This window comes from Melozone crissalis, unplaced genomic scaffold (genome assembly GCF_028551555.1).
Source record: "Melozone crissalis strain CALT ecotype California unplaced genomic scaffold, PUWL_Pcris_2 ptg000077l_1, whole genome shotgun sequence".
Classification (NCBI taxonomy): domain Eukaryota; kingdom Metazoa; phylum Chordata; class Aves; order Passeriformes; family Passerellidae; genus Melozone; species Melozone crissalis.
The window spans coordinates 453,399-471,764 of record NW_026535854.1 but is presented as its reverse complement, the minus strand read 5'-3'; the positions used below and the strand labels follow the sequence as shown (position 1 = coordinate 471,764).

General features: G+C 56.6%; 2 gene segments (V, D, J or C); both read right to left on the bottom strand.

Annotated features, from left to right (window-relative positions):
• Nucleotides 1-651: 651 nt before the first annotated feature.
• Nucleotides 652-4,378, bottom strand: LOC128946175 (immunoglobulin heavy variable 3-43-like; the record flags this gene model as incomplete). The annotated part of the segment is given in 3 exon segments: nt 652-677; nt 794-977; nt 4,310-4,378. Coding segments are annotated over 3 exon segments (279 nt in total), but the record flags the coding sequence as incomplete, so codon positions are not given.
• A 12,243-nt stretch (nt 4,379-16,621) lies between these two features.
• LOC128946174 (Ig heavy chain V region 914-like) lies at nt 16,622-17,032 on the bottom strand (the record flags this gene model as incomplete). The annotated part of the segment is given in 1 exon segment: nt 16,622-17,032. A coding segment is annotated over 1 exon segment (411 nt), but the record flags the coding sequence as incomplete, so codon positions are not given.
• Nucleotides 17,033-18,366: the final 1,334 nt, after the last annotated feature.

The window sequence follows — 18,366 nt, the reverse complement described above, 5'->3', positions numbered from 1 at the left end:
TTTCGCGAATTTCTCCATGTTCTGGATCCGCCAGAGACCCGGGAAGGGGCTGGAATTTGTCGCGTGGATCAGGAGCGATGGTTCCAGCACCATCTATGCGCCATCTGTGCAGGGTCGGTTCAGGATCTCCAAGGAAAACGGGCAGAGCTCGGTGACGCTGACCATGAACAACCTCAAGGACAAGTATTCCGGATCCTATTTCTGTGTCAAATGTTACAGCAGTGGTTGTGCTGATGCTAGTGCTGGTTATGGTGTTGATGGTGGTTGTGGTCCCAAGCCCTTTCCTGTCTGTTTCCAAATAACTCAGAATTCTCTAATCCATCACCAAAATCCTCACCCCTATTTCTCAAATCTTCACCATTTTCCCCCAGACTCCACCATCATTTCCCCAATTCCGGATCCTATTTCTGTGCAAGACGTGACAATGGTTATGCTCCTGGTGCTGCTGCTGTTGGCTCCATCCCCTGCCCCAAGTGCTCTGAGACCCCCAGACCCCTCGCCCGAACTTCAGCCCTCTCTCAACCGTTTCTCCAAACCTTTCAACTGTTTAACCCCAAAATCTCAACCTTCGTCTCTTGATCTAAACTTTGCTCCTAAAATCTTTGTCCTACAGCTCAATGTTGGCCCAGGGATGGACACAGGGGTCAGAGGTCAAGATGGGGGTCTAGGTATGAGATCTGGGGGAAGGGGCTGGGGTTTGGGGACACCTGGGGACCAGGAGAGGAGAGAGAGGGGCCAAAGCCGGGATGGTCAACATAACCACCAGCAGCACCTGCCCAGTCAGCAAAACCACCAGCGCATTTGGCACAGATATAGGATCCGGAATCCTCGTCCTTGAGGTTGTTCATGGTCAGCGTCACTGAGCTCTGCCCGTTGTCCCTGGAGATCCTGAACCGGCCCTGCACCAATGGGGCATAGTAGGTTCTGGAAAGATCGTAGCTGATCTCTGCCATGAACTCCAGCCCCTGTCCAGGTCTCTGGCGGACCCAGTACATGTTCACATTCCCGAAACTTAACCCGGACCCTCGGCAGAGGAGGCGCAGGGACCCCCCCGGGGGGCTGGAGGTGCCCCCTGCACTCCAGCAGGGTCACGGCCGCCTGGAGCCCTGCGGGACAAAGGGGAGATGATTAAAAATGAGAAATATGATTGGTCTAGAAGGGGAAAAGCTGTGTGTGTTCCAGAAAAAAGGGGCGGAGCCCGCCTGAGAGGGGCAGCAGGGGCAGCAGGGCCTGGAGCCGGAGGGAGCTCAAGGCCAAGGCCGGGATGTGCCGGGGTTGGGGTCCCGGGGGTTTTGGGCGTTGTTAACGTGGTATTACTTTTGAAATCAATGTGGAACCCTGAGGAGAAGGTGTCCAATTAATTAATGAGAATATTGAGTTTAATTCCAGGTTTTGAGGAACATAAGGATAGCCAAAAAATCTGGTGGAGATTTGGGACCGAAGCAGAGGAGTTCTGAGTGAAATTGGTGAAGATTTGGGGAAGGGGTCCGGGCGGCCGTGACCCTGCTGGAGTGCGGGGGAGACCTCCAGCCCCCCGGGGGGTCCCTTTGCCTCCTCTGCCGAGGGTCTGGGTTAAGTTTTGGCAGTTTTGGGATGGGCTGGTATCGACAGAGTCCCGGGCAGGTGCTGGAGTGGGTCGCGGGGATCACCAACACTGGTGGAAATATCAGCTACGCGCCATCGGTCAAGGGCCGGTTCAGGATCTGCAGGGAGAACGGGCAGAGCTCGGTGACGCTGACCTTGAACAACCTCAAGGATGGGGATTCTGCCACCTATTTCTGTGCCAAATCTTACAATACTGGTAGCGCTGTTGCTGCTCGTTATATTGACCATTCCGGTGGTTGCACCACCCCATCAGAGCCCCTCTTGTCCCCCAGACCCAGACCCTTCCCCCAAACCGCAGCCCTTGACCCTTTGTCCCAAATCTCCCCCATTTGCCCCAATGGTCAGCACTGACCCCAGACCCTCCCCTGCTCCTGCCTCAAAACTCCACCATTGGCCCCAAACCTTCACCCCTGGCTTCCAGTTCATGTCTCGTCCAATCAGGGCCCGGGGAGCTGCCGGAGATTTGGGTGAAATGGGCAAAACTGGGGGAAAGTCGGAAATTGGGGCAAAGATGGTGGACATTCGGGGAGAAGGTCAAGAATGGGGTCAAGGGTTGGGATTTGGGCAAGGATTTGGGGATTTTGGTACATTTGGGAAGCCAGGGATGGGGGTGTGGGGCCACCACCAGCATTGTCACCATGTCCAGTGCTCCCAGAGAGGATTCCAGCCCAGCCCCAAGGAGCAGCCCCAGACACCGAGGCTGCTGAGGGAGAAGTGAAGACCCAGGTGGGAGCGAGGCAGGGAGGGAGGAGAAGACGCCGAGATTTTGGGGCTCCGCAGCCTCCCCCCTCTTCCTCCGTGGCAGCTGCCGGGGCCCGGCTGGGGCGGGAAAGGAAAAAGAAAGTTCCTGGTTTTGGTCATTGTGAACATCTGTGTTTGGCAGAGGGCAGGTCAGCCTCGGGGCGCTGCGGCAGAGCACCGGCTGCACAAAAAGCTTTGTGTGCAAAGGGCCCTGGAGCGATCCCCGTGCCACACTGGGATGGAGGGGAAGGGCCAGACTGGGGACGAATGGGGAAAATTGGGGGGAAATTGGTAACTGGGGAAGTGACAGTGGAGTCTGGTGGAAAATGGCTGAGATGTGAGAAAAAGAGCCAGGATTTTGGGGATCTCTGGGACTGGGGAAATTTTTTCACCATCATGGTCACTACCTGGATTGATTCCAGCATCAATGGCATTGCCAGCATAACCTTTGCAAAGTTTGACACAGAAATAAACAGCGGAATCGTCGTCCTTGAGGTTGCTCATCGTCCGCGTGACCGAGCTCTTCCCGTTGTCCCTGGAGATCGTGACCCGGGCCTTGAATGACGTATTTGGGAGTGGCGCCATCACTGGTGACACCCGCCACAATCTCCAAACCCTGCCTGGGTCTGTGGCGCATCCCGCCCATCCCAAATTTTCCAAAACTGAACCTGGACCCTCGGCAGAGGAGGCGCAGGGACGCCCCGGGGGGCTGGAGGTCCCCCCCGCGCTGCAGCAGGGTCACGGCTGGCCGGAGCCCTGCGGGACAAAGGGGAGATGGGGATGAGGAGATGCAAAATCCAAGCTGAGCTGTCCAATAATTAATGGGTGAATCAGAGCCAATTGCAGGGTTGAAAGCAGCTTACAATAATGGAAACCTCTGTTGGAGATTTGAGGCCAGACAAAGGGAATTTGGGGCAAAACTGGGGAAGGTTTGGGGATGGGCGAGCAGCTCTGACCCTGCTGGAGTGCGGGGGGGACCTCCAGACCCCCAGGGGTCCTTGCGCCTCCTCTGCCGATTTTGGCAGCCATGTCATGTACTGGATCCGCCCGAGACCCTGACAGTTGCTGGAACGGGTCGCAGGGATCACCAGAGGTGGCACCACCGCCTACGCGCCGTCTGTCCAGGGTTGGTTCAGGATCTCCAGGGACAACGGGCAGAACTCGGTGACGCTGACCATGAACAACCTCAAGGACGAGGATTCTGGATCGTATTTCTGTGCCAGACGTCAGAAATATTGCGGCGCTGGTTATGTTTTTATTGATGATGCTCTCAGCGATCCCATGCCCTTGATGGTCACCAAATGTCTCTAATCGCCACAGATTCTTCCCCAAAATCCCAGCCCTTCTCCTCAAATCTTGGCTATATTCCCCCAATCTCTGCCCCTGTTGCCGCAGCCCTGGAGTTTCCCCAATTTTCCCATTCAACTTAAATCTCCCCCAGCTCCCTGAACTCTGATTGGCTGATCAGGCACAGTCAGAAATGGGAACTCTTGGAGGGCAAGGCCTGAACTGGGGGACGTGTTTGAATGTTTGGGGCCAATGGTTGATTTTTGGGGCAGGAGCAGGGGAGGGTTTGGGGTCAGTGCTGACCATTGGTGCAAATGGGAGAGATTTGGGACAAAGGGTCAAGGGCTGCGGTTTGGGGGAAGGGTCTGGGTCTGGGGGACAATAGGGGCTCTGATGGGGTGGTGCCACCACCGGAATGGTCAATATAACGAGCAGCAGCAGCGCTACCAGTATTGTAAGATTTGGCACAGAAATAGGTGGCAGAATCCCCATCCTTGAGGTTGTTCAAGGTCAGCGTCACCGAGCTCTGCCCGTTGTCCCTGGAGATCGTGACCCGGCCCTTGACTGATGGCGCGTAGTAGGCGCTGCCATTGCTGCTGATACTTGTGACAGCTTCCAGCCCCTGTCCAGGCCTCTGGCCATGCCAGCCCATCCCAAAACTGCCAAAGTCAAACCCGGACCCTCGGCAGAGGAGGCGCAGGGACCCCCCGGGGGGCTGGAGGTCCCCCCCGCACTCCAGCAGGGTCACGGCTGCCCAGAGCCCTGCGGGACAAAGGGGAGATGGGGGTGAGGCCAAAGCTCAACCCTTGACGCAAAAATCCCAATTTTTACCCCAGGCTGTGACAATTTGTTCTTCTCCACCTGCTCCTGGTCACCCTCCCAGGTGGGTCTCATCCCTTTTTCCAGCTGGCCACACCCACTGCAGGCCCACAGCCAATCAGGTTTCTCATCCCCATCTCCCCTTTGTCCCGCAGGGCTCCGGGCGGCCATGACCCTGCTGGAGTGCGGGGGGACCCTCCAGCCCCCCGGGGCGTCCCTGACATTGCTGTGCCGAGGGTCCGGGTTCGAGGTTCGATTTCGGGAATTTCAACATGGGCTGGATGCGTCAAAGACCCGGGCACGGGCTGGAATGGCTTGCTGGGATCAGCAACAACGGAGGCAACATTGGCTATGCGCCATCGGTCAAGGGCCGGTTCAGGATCTCTAGGGACAACGGGCAGAGCTCGGTGACGCTGACCATGAACAACCTCAAGGACGAGGATTCGGGTCCTATTTCTGTGCCAAACGTGACAATGGTTATACTGGTGGTGATGCTGCTGCTCTTTTTGCCTTCACTTCTGGTAGTGACCATGATGGTTGTGAAATTTCTCCAATCCCAATGATGCTTCCTCCAAGTTTCAGCCCTTCTAAAACTTCAACCATTTTCCCTCAAACTCTGCCATTGTTTCCCCAACTCTGTGCTTTCCTCCAATTTTTCCCATTTCCCCGTAATCTCTACCCAGTCCTGGGCCCTGATTGGAGGAGGCCTGAACTGGAGGCCAGGGGTGAAAGTTTGGGGCCAATGGTTCAGATTAGGGGCAGGACATGGGAAGCGTTTGGGGTCAGTGCTGACCATTGGGGCAAATGGTGGAAATTTTGGGACAAAGGGTCAAGGGCTGAGGTTTGGGGGGGAAGACTCTGGATTTGGGGACTGGGGGGGCTCAGACAGGGGTGATGCCAAAACTAGCATGGTCAATATAAGCAGCAGCAGCACCACCAGCAGCACCAGCATAAGCAGATTTGGCACAGAAATAAAGGGGGGAATCCTCGTCCTTGACATTGTTCATGGTCAGCGTCACCGAGCTCTGCCCATTGTCCCTGGACATCCTGAACCGGCCCTGCACCGATTGCGCGAAGTAGGTGTAACCACCAGTGTTGCTGATGTAGGCAACGAATTCCAGCCCCTGCCCGGGTCTCTGGCCGATCCATTCCATGTCAAATCTTCCAAAACTGAACCCGGACCCTCGGCAGAGGAGGCGCAGGGACCCCCCGGGGGGCTGGAGGTTCCCCCCACACTCCTGAAGGGTCACGGCCGTCTGGAGCCCTGCGGGACAAAGGGGAGATGGGGATGAGGCAAAAGCTCAACCCTTGACCCAAATCCTGACTCTGGGCCCGAAACTGGGACACTTGGACAATCTCATCCTAGTTGTCCTGCTCCTGCAGGGCTTCCCAGGTCCCGCCCCATTTTCCAGTTTGACCCACCCTTTTTTAGGCCCTCAGCCAATCAGGTTTCTCATCCCCATCTCCCCTTTGTCCCGCAGGGCTCCAGGCGGCCGTGACCCTGCTGGAGTGCGGGGGGACCTCCAGCCCCCCGGGGGGTCCCTGCGCCTCCTCTGCCAAGTGTCTGGGTTCAGTTTCGGACAATTCGGGTTGGGCTGGATGCACCAGAGACCCGGGCAGGGGCTGGAGTTCGTAGCACAGATCAGCACTGCTGGCACCACCCACTACGCAGATTCTGTCAAGGATCGATTCAGGATCTCCAGGGACAACAGGCAGAGCTCGGTGACGCTGACCATGAACAACCTCAAGGACGACGATTCCGGATCCTATTTCTGTGCCAAGGATTCCTATGGTTGCTGGGATGCCGCCCATGCCATAGTTTTCACTCCCGGTGGTTGGGTTGGTGTTTGGGGTTTCAGCCCCATCCCTGTCCCCAGCTGTCCCCAGACCCTACCCCAAACCCCCTGTCCCACCCCTGACCCTTTGTCCCAGCCCCGCCCCCTTTGCCCCAACGCTGCCCATTGGCCTCAAACCCTGCCCTGGGTCTGGCCCGAAACTCAACTCTCGGCCCCAAATTTCCTCCTCGTGCCCCAAAAGTGCCCCAAGGGCCGAGATTTGGGGACAGCAGGTGAGGTTTGGGTCAGAGGCTGCAGCTGGGAGCCCAAAGTGGGGATTTGGGGAAGAATCGGGCAAGTTTTGGGGCCAAAGCAGGAAGGTTTTGGGCAGAACCAGTTTGGGGGTTTGGGACAGAACCAGTTTAGGGGCTTTGGATCAGTGCTTGGTGTTGGACTGGGGCATGGTTCTGGGTAAACCATCCAAGGGTGAGGAGGAGAAGGCTGAGATTGGGGAAAAATGATAAAAACTGGGGGGAAGTGCAGAGTTGGGGCAGCAATGGCAGAATTTGGGGGAAAATGAAAGAGATTTGGGGAAAAAGCGCTGGGATTTGGGGAGGGATCAGAGAATTCTGTGATACTTGGGAACAGAGAGGAGAGGGCCTGGGACCAAAACCACCAACACCATGGTCACCAAAAGCAGCAGCATCATAATCACAACTACTGCCGGCACATTTGGTGCAGAAATAGGATCCGGAATCCTTGTCCTGTTCATGGTCAGCGTCACCGAGCTCTGCCCGTTGTCCCTGGAGATCATGAACCGACCCTTGACCGATGGCGCATAGTTGGTGGTGCCACCATTGTCACTGATCCCTGCGAGCCACTCCAAGACCTGCCCGGGTCTCTGGCGGATCCACTGCATGCCAAAACTGCCGAAAGTGAATCCGGACCCTCGCCACAGCAACATCAGGGACCCCCCGGGGGGCTGGAGTTCCCCCCTGCTCTCCAGCAGGGTCACGGCCGCCTGGAGCCCTGCGGGACAAAGGGGAGACGGGGATGAGGGCATGGATTGGCTGTGCGGTAAAAGTGGGCGCTGCCATTCCAGAAGAAGGGTGTGGGATCCACCTGGGATGACTGGCAGGAGTTGCAGGAAGAGGATGGGGAGGTCCAACGGTCCCAAATTTTGGGAAACATCAGAATCTGCAAGCAAGAATCAACATTTGGGTGGATTCGTTCCCTCATTCCCATCTCCCCTTTGTCCCGCAGGGCTCCGGGCGGCCGTGACCCTGCTGGAGTGCGGGGGGGAACTCCAGCCCCCCGGCGGGTCCCTGTGCCTCCTATGCCGAGGGTCTGGGTTTGATTTTGGGAAATTTGGGATGGGCTGGATGCGCCAGAGACCCAGGCAGTGTTTGGAGTTTGTGGCAAGTGTCACCAGTGATGGCGGCACTCCCACATACGAGCCGTCATTCAAGGGACGGTTCACAATCTCCAGGGACAACGGGCAGAGCTCGGTGACGCTGACCATGAACAACCTAAAGGACGAGGATTCCGCCGTTTATTTCTGTGTCAAACTTTGCAATGGTTACGCTGGCAATGCTATTGATGCTGGTTATGATGTCGCTTCTGGTAGTGACCATGATGGTCACCAAATGTCCCCAATCCCAGAGATCCTGCCCCAAAATCCTGGCTCTTTTTATCAAATCTTCACCATTTCTCCCAAACTCCACCATCACTTCCCCAATTCCCAATTTCCGCCAATTTTGCCCATTTCACCCCAATCAAGCCCTTCCCCTCCGTTCCAGTGTGGAACAGGGATCGCTCCAGGGCCCTTTGCACACAAAGCTTTTTGTGCAGCTGGCGCTCTGCCGCAGCGCCCAGAGGCTGAGCTGCCCTCTGCCAAACACAGATGTTCACAATGACCAAAACCAGGAACTTTCTGTTTCCTTTCCTGCCCCGGCCGGGCCCCGGCAGCTTCCGGGGAGGAAGTGGGGGGAGGCTGCGGAGCCCCAAAATCGCGGCATCTTCTCCTCCCTCCCTCGCTCCCTCCCTCCCTCGCTCCCGCCTGGGGCTTCACTTCTCCCTCAGCGGCCTCGGTGTCTGGGGCTGCTCCTTGGGGCTGGGCTGGAATTCTCTCTGCAAGCTCTGGAGAAAAAAACGCCTTTTTTAACAAAAAACACATGAAATTTTGGGGTGATGAAACTGTTTAAATTGATCTCGAGCCAAGGGCTGCATGCTGAGAGAAGCAGAGGGGTACAAGGGTGGGAGTCACCTGGAACGTTCCATGCGTCATGGGCAGGATCAGAATGGCCAATGAGAGCTCAGGAGCCAAAATGGCCCCGAGTGGGCCCCGAGCTGAGGTGTGGGGCCGGGAGCTGAGAATGTGGGGGAGAGCCAGGGCAGAGTTGGGGCACGGGGACAGGAATGGGGTCAGGGGCTGGGGACTGGGGGAAGGGTCTGGGGAACGGGGACAGGGGGGACACGGCGATAAGGGTGGGGTCAAAACGATCAGGAGAAGCCCAACCATCAGTAGCAGCTTTGGCACAGAAATAGGATCCGGAATCCTTGTCCTTGAGGTTGTTCATGGTCAGCGTCACCGAGCTCTGCCCATTTTCCCTGGACATCCTGAACCGGCCCTGCACTGAATCCGCGTAGCCAATGCCTCCACCAGTGTTGAACCCTGCGACGAATTCCAGCCCCTGCCCGGGTCTCTGGCGCACCCAGCTGATCCCAAAACTCCCAAAACTGAACCCGGACCCTCGGCAGAGGAGGTGCAGGGAGACCCCGGGGGGCTGGAGGTCCTCCCCGCACTCCAGCAGGGTCACGGCCGCCCGGAACCCTGCGTGACAAAGGGGCGATGATGGAAATCAAAAACCTGATTGGTTGAGGACCTCGAAGTGGGCGGGGCCTGCTGGAAAAAGGGACAGGACCCAGCTGTGAGGAGGATGATGAACTCCAAGGGTCCCAGTTTTGGGCCCATAGTCAGGATTTGGGTCAAGGGTTGAGCTTTGGCCTCATCCCCATCTCCCCTTTGTCCTGCAGGGCTCCTGGCGGCCGTGACCCTGCTGGAGTGCCGGGGGGACCTCCAGCCCCCCGGGGATTCCCTGCGCCTTCTCTGCCGAGGGTCCGGGTTCAGTTTTTGCAGTTTTGGGATGTTCTGTATCCGCCAGAGACCCGGGCAGGCGCTGGAATTCGTTGCTGGGATCAATGCTGATGGTGTCAACACCTTCTACGCGCCGTTGGTCAAGGGCCGGGTAACGATCTCCCAGGACAACGGGCAGAGCTCGGTGACTCTGACCATGAACAACCTGAGGGACGAGGATTCCGGATCCTATTTCTGTGCCAAGCGTGTTTCTGGTGGCAATGCTGATATTGCCAGTGCTTTTAGCCCTGTCCCCATCCCCATGTCCTCAGCTGTCCCCAGACCTTTCCCCTGTGGTCACACATGGCCAGCGTCACCAAGCTCAGCCCGCTCTCCCTGGCCGTGCTGACCCAGCCCTTCACCGATGGAAAGTTCCAGGTGACTCCACCCTTGCACCCACCTGCTTCTCTCAGCATGGAGCCCTTGGCTCGAGATCAATTTCAACAATTTCATCTCCCGAAAATTTCAGGCGTATTTGGGAAAAAAAAAAGGGTTTTTTGTGGAGGATTTTATTAAGAGTTGGTTAGCTGAGAAATGCCATACTGACATAATGCCACTGGTTAAGTTGAAAGAGGGAGGTCTGCAGTCTCTGATTCAGTGACTGCTGACAGGCAAGAACCGGATGACCTTGCTGCAACATGAGGAAAGGGAGGTGAGATTAGTTCTGAATATCTGCAGAATGTAACAAAAGAATAAGCACAAGAATGTAGAAATAGGCGTAGTTGCTGATATGTAACTAACCAATCCTGAGCTCAACTTTTGCAATATGTATGAAGCTTATTAAGAACTGTATTTAACCTGCCGTATTCGATCAATAAATTGGACTTGGATGAACCAATGGGTGTCTGGGTCTCCTTCCTTCGACAGTTTTTTCTCCTGAGCTCCCTGAGAGGATTCCAGCCCAGCCCCAAGGAGCAGCACCAGACACTGAGGCCGCTGAGGGAGAAGTGAAGCCCCAGGTGGGACAAAGGGAGGGAGGGAGGAGAAGACACCGCGATTTTGGGGCTCCACAGCCTCCCCCCACTTCCTCCCCGGAAGCTGCCAGGACCCGACCGGGGCAGGAAAGGAAACAGAAAGTTCCTGGTTTTGGTCATTGTGAACATCTGTGTTTGGCAGAGGGCAGCTCAGCCTCAGGGCGCTGCGGCAGAGCGCCGGCTGCACAAAAAGCTTTGTGTGCAAATGGCCCTGGAGCGATCCCCGTTCCGCACTGGGACGGAGGGGAACTGGGGGAGATTGGGGAGAAATGGAGAAAATTGGGGGAATTTGGGAATTGGGGAAGTGATGGTGGCATTTGGGGGAAATGGTCAAGATTTGAGAAATATGGGTGGGGATTTTGGGGAAGGATCAGAGAATTCTGAGATATTTGGGAAGAGAGAGGAGAGAGCTCGGGACCACAACCACCATCAAAACCATAACCAGCACCACCACACCCACAACTACTGCTGCAACATTTGGCACAGAAATAGGATCCGGAGTCCTCGTCCTTGAGGTTGTTCATGGTCAGCATCACCGAGCTCTGCCTGTTGTCCCTGGAGATCCTGAACCGGCCCTTGACCGATAGCACGTAGTAGGTGTAACCACCAGTGTTGCTGATGTAGGCAACGAAATCCAGCGCCTGCCCGGGTCTCTGTCGAGCCCATTCCATGTCAAAACTCCCAAAACTAAACCCGGACCCTCGGCACAGCAACGTCAGGGACCCCCCGCGGGGCTGGAGGTTCCCCCCGCACTCCAGCAGGGTCACGGCCGCCCGGAGCCCTGCGGGACAAAGGGGAGATGGGGATGGAGAAAAAAAAGCAACCCAAATGTTGATTCATGCATGCAGATCCTGATGCTAGCCACAAATTGGGACCCTTGGACCTCCCCATCCTCCTCCTGCAGCACCTGCCAATCCTCCCAAGTGGATCCCACACACTTCTTCTGGCATGGCGGTTCCCACTTTGGGTCCATAACCAATCCAGCTCCTCATCCCCATCTCCCGTTTTTCCCGCAGGGCTCCAGGCAGCCGTGACCCTGCTGGAGTGCGGGGGGGACCTCCAGCCCCCCGGGGGGTCCCTGACGTTGCTGTGCCTAGAGTCCGGGTTCGATTTTGGGAATTTTGGAATGCTCTGGATGCGCCAGAGACCCGGGCAGGGGCTGGAATGGGTCTCTGGTATCAGGAACGATGGTGCTTACACCGCCTAGGCGCCGTCGGTGCAGGGTCGTTTCAGGATCTCCAGGGACAACGGGCAGAGCTCGGTGACACTGACCATGAACAACCTCAAGGATGAGGATTCCGGATCCTATTTCTGTGCCAAATCTGCTGCTGCTTGGAATTGGGGCGATGCTGCTGTTTATTGTGACGACGCCAGTTGTGGATCCAGCCCCGTCCCCGAGTTCCCCCCAGTCCCCAACCCCAGACCCTTCCCCTAAACCTCAGCCATTGACCTAGCCCCTGACCCTTTGTCTCCATTTGCACCAATGGTCAGCACTGACCCCAAACCCTCCCCTGCTCCTGCCCCAAAACTCAACCATTGGCCCCAAACCTTCACCCCTGTCCTCCAGTTCAGGCCATGCTCTTCAAGCGTTCCCATTTCTGCCCGTGCCAGCTCAGCCAATGAGGACCCAGGGAGATGGGGGAGATTTGGCTGAAATGCCCAAAACTGGGGGAAAGTCGACAGTTGGTGCAGCTGGTGCAGACTTTGGGAGAAAATGGTGAAGATTTGAGGAGAAGATCTGTGATTTGGGGAAGGATCTGTGGGGATTGCAGACATTTGGTGACCACCATGGGGGGTGGGACCACTGCCGGAATTGTCACTAAAGGCAGCAACACCACCACCAAAACTACTAGTAACTCATTTGGCACAGAAATAGAATCCGGAATCGTCGTCCTTGAGGTTGTTCACAGTCAGCTATTACAGCGACCTGATGAAGGTCTTCAGGGTGAGAGAAGTGGACGAGAATCTTGGTTCATGATCGGAAGGCTGGATTTATTGATATATGATATAGAATACATTATACCTATACTAAAAGGAATAAAGAGCGAAGTTGCAGAAGCTGCTAAGCTAAGAATAGCATAGGAAAGAATAAAATAAAAAAGTTCTGTGTCCAGCAGAAAGCAAGGACAAACTCTCCCGTGACTGGTCAGCAAATCCAAACACTCACAGAAGACCAATCACAGATGCTCCTATTACATTCCACACCACCAGATAATTATTGTTTACGTTTTTCTTCTGGGGCCCCAGCTTCCCAGAAAGGACAAATCCTAAAAGAAAGGATTTTATGAAAAAATCTCTGTGACAGGTCAGGAATGGTGTCAGGGGTTGGGGTTTGGGGGAAGGCTCTGGGGAATGGGGACACGGGGGGAAGGGGGGCAGGCAATGCCATCTAAAGGTTCAACGGCAGCAGGACCATCAATCCAACCACCATAAGCACATTTGGCACAGAAATAGGATCCGGAATCCTCGTCCTTGATGTTGTTAATGGTCAGCGTCACTAAGCTCTGCCCGTTGTCCCTGTAGATCGTGATCAGGTCTTTGAATGCAGGTGGGTACCAGTTGTATTCATCACTTTCTATCACTGTGACCCACTCCAGCCCCTGCGTAGGTCTCTGGCGAACCCAACCGAGCCCGAATTTCCCAAAAATGAACCCGGACCCTCGGCAGAGGAGGCGCAGGGATCCCCCGGGGGGCTGGAGGTCCCCCCCGCACTCCAGCAGGGTCACGGCCGCCCGGAGCCCTGCGGGACAAAGGGGAGATGGGGATGGGGATAAAAAGCGACCCAAATATTGATTCTTGCATGCAGATCCTGATGCTGGCCACAAATTGGGACCCTTGCACCTCACCATCCTCCTCCTGCAGCACCTACCAATCCTCCCAGGCGGATCCCACACACTTCTTCTGGCATGGCGGTGCCCACTTTGGGTCCACAGCCAATCCAGCTCCTCCTCCCCATCTCCCCTTTGTCCCGCAGGGCTCCGGGTGGCCGTGACCCTGCTGAAGTGCGGGGGGCACCTCCAGCCCCCCGGGGGGTCCCTGCGCCTCCTCTGCCAAGGGTCCGGGTTCATTTTCGGCAGCTCTGACATGCTCTGCATCCTCCAGAGACCCGGGCAGGGGCTGGAATGGCTCGCAGGCATCTACAGCAGTGGTTCCAGCACCGCCTAAACACCGTCGGTCAAGGGCCGGTTCACGATCTCCAGGGACAACGGGCAGAGCTCGGTGACGCTGACCATGAACAACCTCAAGGACGAGGATTCCGCCACCTATTTCTGTGCCAAGGCTGCTGGTGCTGGTGCTGGTGCTAATACTGCGTATGCTATTGGCTCCTCCCCCATGGTCGTGCCCCATTCCCCTGACCCTTCCCCCAAACCCCAACCCCTGACCCCATTCCTGACCCTCTGTCCCAGCCCTGCTCTGGCTCTGCCCCAAACGTCCCCTCTGGGCCACACTCAGTGCCCTCGTTTCTCAAATTGCATTCAGTTTTTCAAAATCTGGGGCCAAAGTTAAGGTCAGGAGTCAAAAATTCAAATTTTGGCAAGGAATTCCTTATGTGAGGCTAATGGGCCAGATTTGGGTCGGTGGCTTTGACTTGGTGCCTGCAGGGGAGATTTGGGGTAAAACTGGACAAGTCTGGGGGCAGTGGTTGGGATTGGAGGGACGAGGCTGAGCTCAGGGTGAAACCGGCCCTGATTTCAGGCCAGGAGCTGAGATTTGGGGCTAGAGCAGGGCAAGGTTGGGACAAAGGCTCATGAGTGAGGTCAGGGGTTGGAGGGAAGGGTCTGGGGCACGGGGACAGGAAGAAAATGATAAACAAAAGCAGCAGCACCCCAACCAGCACCAGCAGTAAAAGTGCATTTTACACAGAAATAGGATCCGGAATCCTCGTCCTTGAGGTTGCTCATGGTCAGCATCACCGAGCTCTGCCCGTTGTCCCTGGAGATCCTGAACAGGCCCTGGAGCGATGGAGCGTAGTAGGAGTAACCAGCAGTATTGCTGAAGTAGGCAACGAATTCCAGCCCCTGCCCGGGTCTCTGGCCGATCCATTCCATGTCAAAACTCCCAAAACTGAACCCAGACCCTCGGCAGAGGAGGCGCAGGGACCCCCCGGGGGGCTGGAGGTCCCCCCTGCACTCCAGCAGGGTCACGGGCGCACAGAGCCCTGCGGGAAAAAGGGGAGATGGGGATGAGGCCAAAGCTCAACCCTTGACCCAAATCCTGACTCTTGGCCCCAAATTTTGACACTTCTGCCACCGCATCCTCAACTTGGCTGCCGTCTCACGTGCGTCCTGCCCCTTTTTTCTGCAAGCCATGCCCCTTTTCTCATTCTGGACCAATCTGATTTTTCGTTTCCATCATCTCCCTGTTGTCCCGCAGGGCTCTGGGTGGCCGTGACCCTGCTGGAGTGCGGGGGGGACCTCCAGCCCCCGGGGGGTCCCTCCACCTCCTCTGCCGAGGGTCCGGGTTCAGTTTCGGTGGTTTCCACATGAGCTGGTATCGGCAGAGACCCGGGCAGGGGCTGGAATCAGTCGCAAGTATCAGCAACGATGGTGGAAGCACCAGGTACGCGGATTCAGTCAAGGGCCGGTTCACGATCTCCAGGGACAAGGGGCAGAGCTCAGTGACGCTGACCATGAACAACCTCAAGGACGAGGATTCCGGATACTATTTCTGTGGCAGAAGTGTTGTTGGTAGTGCTGGTTGGAACGCTGCTGCTGGTATTGGTCACTCTCTTGTTTCGGTTGCATTTGGCTGTGTTCCTGTTCCCCGGTCCCCACCTATCTCCATTCTCTGGACCCTTCCCAAAAACCCCAAACCTGGAACCCATTCCTGTCCCCATGTCCCAATCTTGGAGTGGTTTGGCCTGAAATCCACTCCCTGCACATTACCACCAATTTGACTCAAACCTTAACCCTTGGCTTGAAGTATCCAAATTTATAACAAGGTTTTGGGGCACAAAGAGGAGATTTGGGGTCAGGAGTTGTGGTTTGGGGTCAGCGGGTGAGGATTGGGGCCGAGACAGAGCAAGGTTGGGATCAATGGTCAAGGGCTGGGTGTGGGCTGGGGGTTTGGGGGAAGGGTCTGGGCAACGGGGACGAGGGGACACAGAGAGGGGGATGGGGACAGCAAGGCCATCGTCAATACGATGAGCACTTTCAGCCCAAGCAGCACGAGCGCTCTTGGCACAGAAATAGGTGGAGGAATCCTCGTCCTTGAGGTTGTTCATGGTCAGTGTCACCGAGCTCTGCCCGTTTTCCCTGGACATCCTGAACCACCCCTTGACTGATGGATTGTAGAAGGTGGTGCCACCAGTGTTGTAGATGCCTGCAACGTATTCCAAACCCTGCCCAGGTCTCCGGCAGATCCAGTACATTCCATAACTCCCAAAATGAACCCGGACCCTTGGCACAGCAACGTGAGGGACCCCCCGGTGAGCTGGAGGTCCCCCCCGCACTCCAGCAGGGTCACGGCCGCCCGGAGCCCTGTGGGACAGAGGGGAGATGGGGATGAGGGCAAAGCTCAGAATTGACCCAAATCCTGACTCTGGGCCCCAAATTGGGATTCTTCGAGTTCATCATCCTCCTCCCAGGAGTGTTCTACCCCTTTGTCCAGCTGGCCACGCCCACTTAAAAGACCTAGACCAATCAGACTTTCGATTTCTATCATCTCCCTTTTGTCCCGCAGGTCTCCGGGGGCCCATGACCCTGCTGGAGCGCGGGGCAGACCTCCAGCCCCCCGGGGGGTCCCTGCGCCTCCTCTGCCGACGGTCCGGGTTCAGTTTTGGACGAATCAGTCTGATGTGGATCCGCCAGTGGCCTGGGCAGGGCCTGGAATACATTGCAGGGATTGACTATGATGGATACACCTGATACCCGTCATCGTTCAGCGGTCGAGTAGCATCTCCAGGGACAAGGGGCAGAGCTCGGTGACGCTGACCATGAACGACCACAAGGACGAGGATTCCGAATCCTATTTCTGTGCCAAAACTCCTGAGGGTTATAATGCTGTTGTTGCTGATCGTAGTGACGCTGTTGGTGCAGGTTATGGAGCATTTAGCCCCGCCCCCTTTGTTGCGTCCCTAATTGTCCCCAAACCCCAGACCCTCCCCCTATATCCCAGCCCTTGTCCCCGCTCTCGGTGACTGAATTCGTGTACCCAGGACCAGCCCAGCGCTGACCTTTGGGGCAGAGTTTTGGGGAAGATCAACGGCCAAGGGTTGGGGTTTGGGGCCGGAGAGGGGAAAGGGAAATGGAGAAATGGTCACGGGCTGGGTCAGGGGCTGGGAGCTAGGGAAGGGTATGGGGAATGGGGACAGGAGGGGAGGCAGTGATGAGGGTGAGACCAGGACTTCGCAGGTCCCCATGAGCAGCCGCACCAGGACCACCAGTATTGTAAGATTTCCCGCAGAAATAGACGGCGGAATCCTCGTCCTTGAGGTTGTTCATGGTCAGCGTCACCGAGCTCTGCCCGTTGTCCCTGGAGATCGTGAACCGGCCCTTGACCGAAGGCGCGTACCAGGTGCTGCCACCATTGCTGGTGATATTTGCGAACCATTCCAGTGCATTCTTTGGTGTCTGTCCATACCAGCCCGTCCCAAAACTGCCAAAATCGAACCCGGACCCTCGGCAGAGGAGGCGCAGGGTCCCCCCGGGGGACTGGAGGTCCCCCCCGAACTCCAGCAGGGTCACGGCCGCCCGGAGCCCTGCGGGACAAAGGGGAGATGGGGATGAGAAACCTGATTGGCTGAGGACCCAAAGTGGTTGTGGCCAACTGGAGAAAGGGATGGGACCCACCTGGGAGGGTGACCGGGAGCAGGAGGAGAAAAAAAAATTGTCACAACCTGGCGCCGATAGTTGGGACATTGGGGTCAAGGGTTGATCTTTGGCCTCATCCCCATCTCCCCTTTGTCCTGCAGGGCTCCGGGTGGCCGTGACCCTGCTGGAGTGTGGGGGGGACCTCCACCCTCCGGGGGGTCCCTGACGTTGCTGTGCCGACGGTCCGGGTTCATTTTCGGCAGTTCTGATCTGCTCTGAGTCTGACAGAGACCCAGGCAGGGGCTGGAGTGGCTCGCGGGGATCAGCACTGCTGCTTACCCCTACTATGCGCCGTGAGTGCAGGGCCGGTTCACGATCTCCATGGACAAGGGGCAGAGCTCGGTGACGCTGACCATGAACAACCTCAAGGATGAGGATTCTGCCATCTATTTCTGTGCGAAGTGTTATTTTGCTGGTTGTACTTACGAAGCTTATGGTATTGGTGCTGGTTTCAGGCCGGCCTTTGTTGTTGCGTCCCCAGATGTCCCCAACCCTCTGACCATTCTCCCAAACCTCACCCATTGACTCAGATCTTCACCCTTTGTCCCCATTTGCACCAATGGTCAGCACTGACCCCAAACCCTCCCCTGCTCCTGCCCCAAAACTCAACCATTGGCCCCAAACCTTCACCCCTGGCCTCCAATTCAGGCCTCCTCCAATCAGGGCCCAGGGAGCTGGGGGAGATTTGGGTGAAATGGGCAAAACTGAGGAAAAGTGCAGGGTTGAGGCAGCAGGGGCTGAGTTTGGGGGAAACTCTTTAAAACTTGAGGAGAAAAGCGGGGCTCTGGAGGAAGGATCACTGGGAGTGGAGACATCTGGTGACCATCCTAGGGCTGGGGCCACTGCCGGAATTGTCACTAAAAGCCGCAACACCACCACCATAACTACTACTAGCGCATTTGGTGCAGAAATAAACGTCGGAATTCTCGTCCTTGAGGTTGTTCATGGTCAGCATCACCGAGCTCTGCCCGTTGTCCGGGGACATCCTGAACCGGCCCTTGACCGACAGCGCGTAGTAGGTGCAACCATCAGTGTTGCTGATACTGGCGATGTATTCCAGCTTCTGCCCGGGTCTCTGGCGCATCTAGCCCATCCTAAAACTGCCAAACCTGAACCCGGACCCTCGGCAGACGAGATTGGAGGTCTCCCCGGACTCCAGCAGGGTCACGGCCACTCCCCGAACCCCATGCCTTCCCCAGTTTTGCCCCAAAATCCCT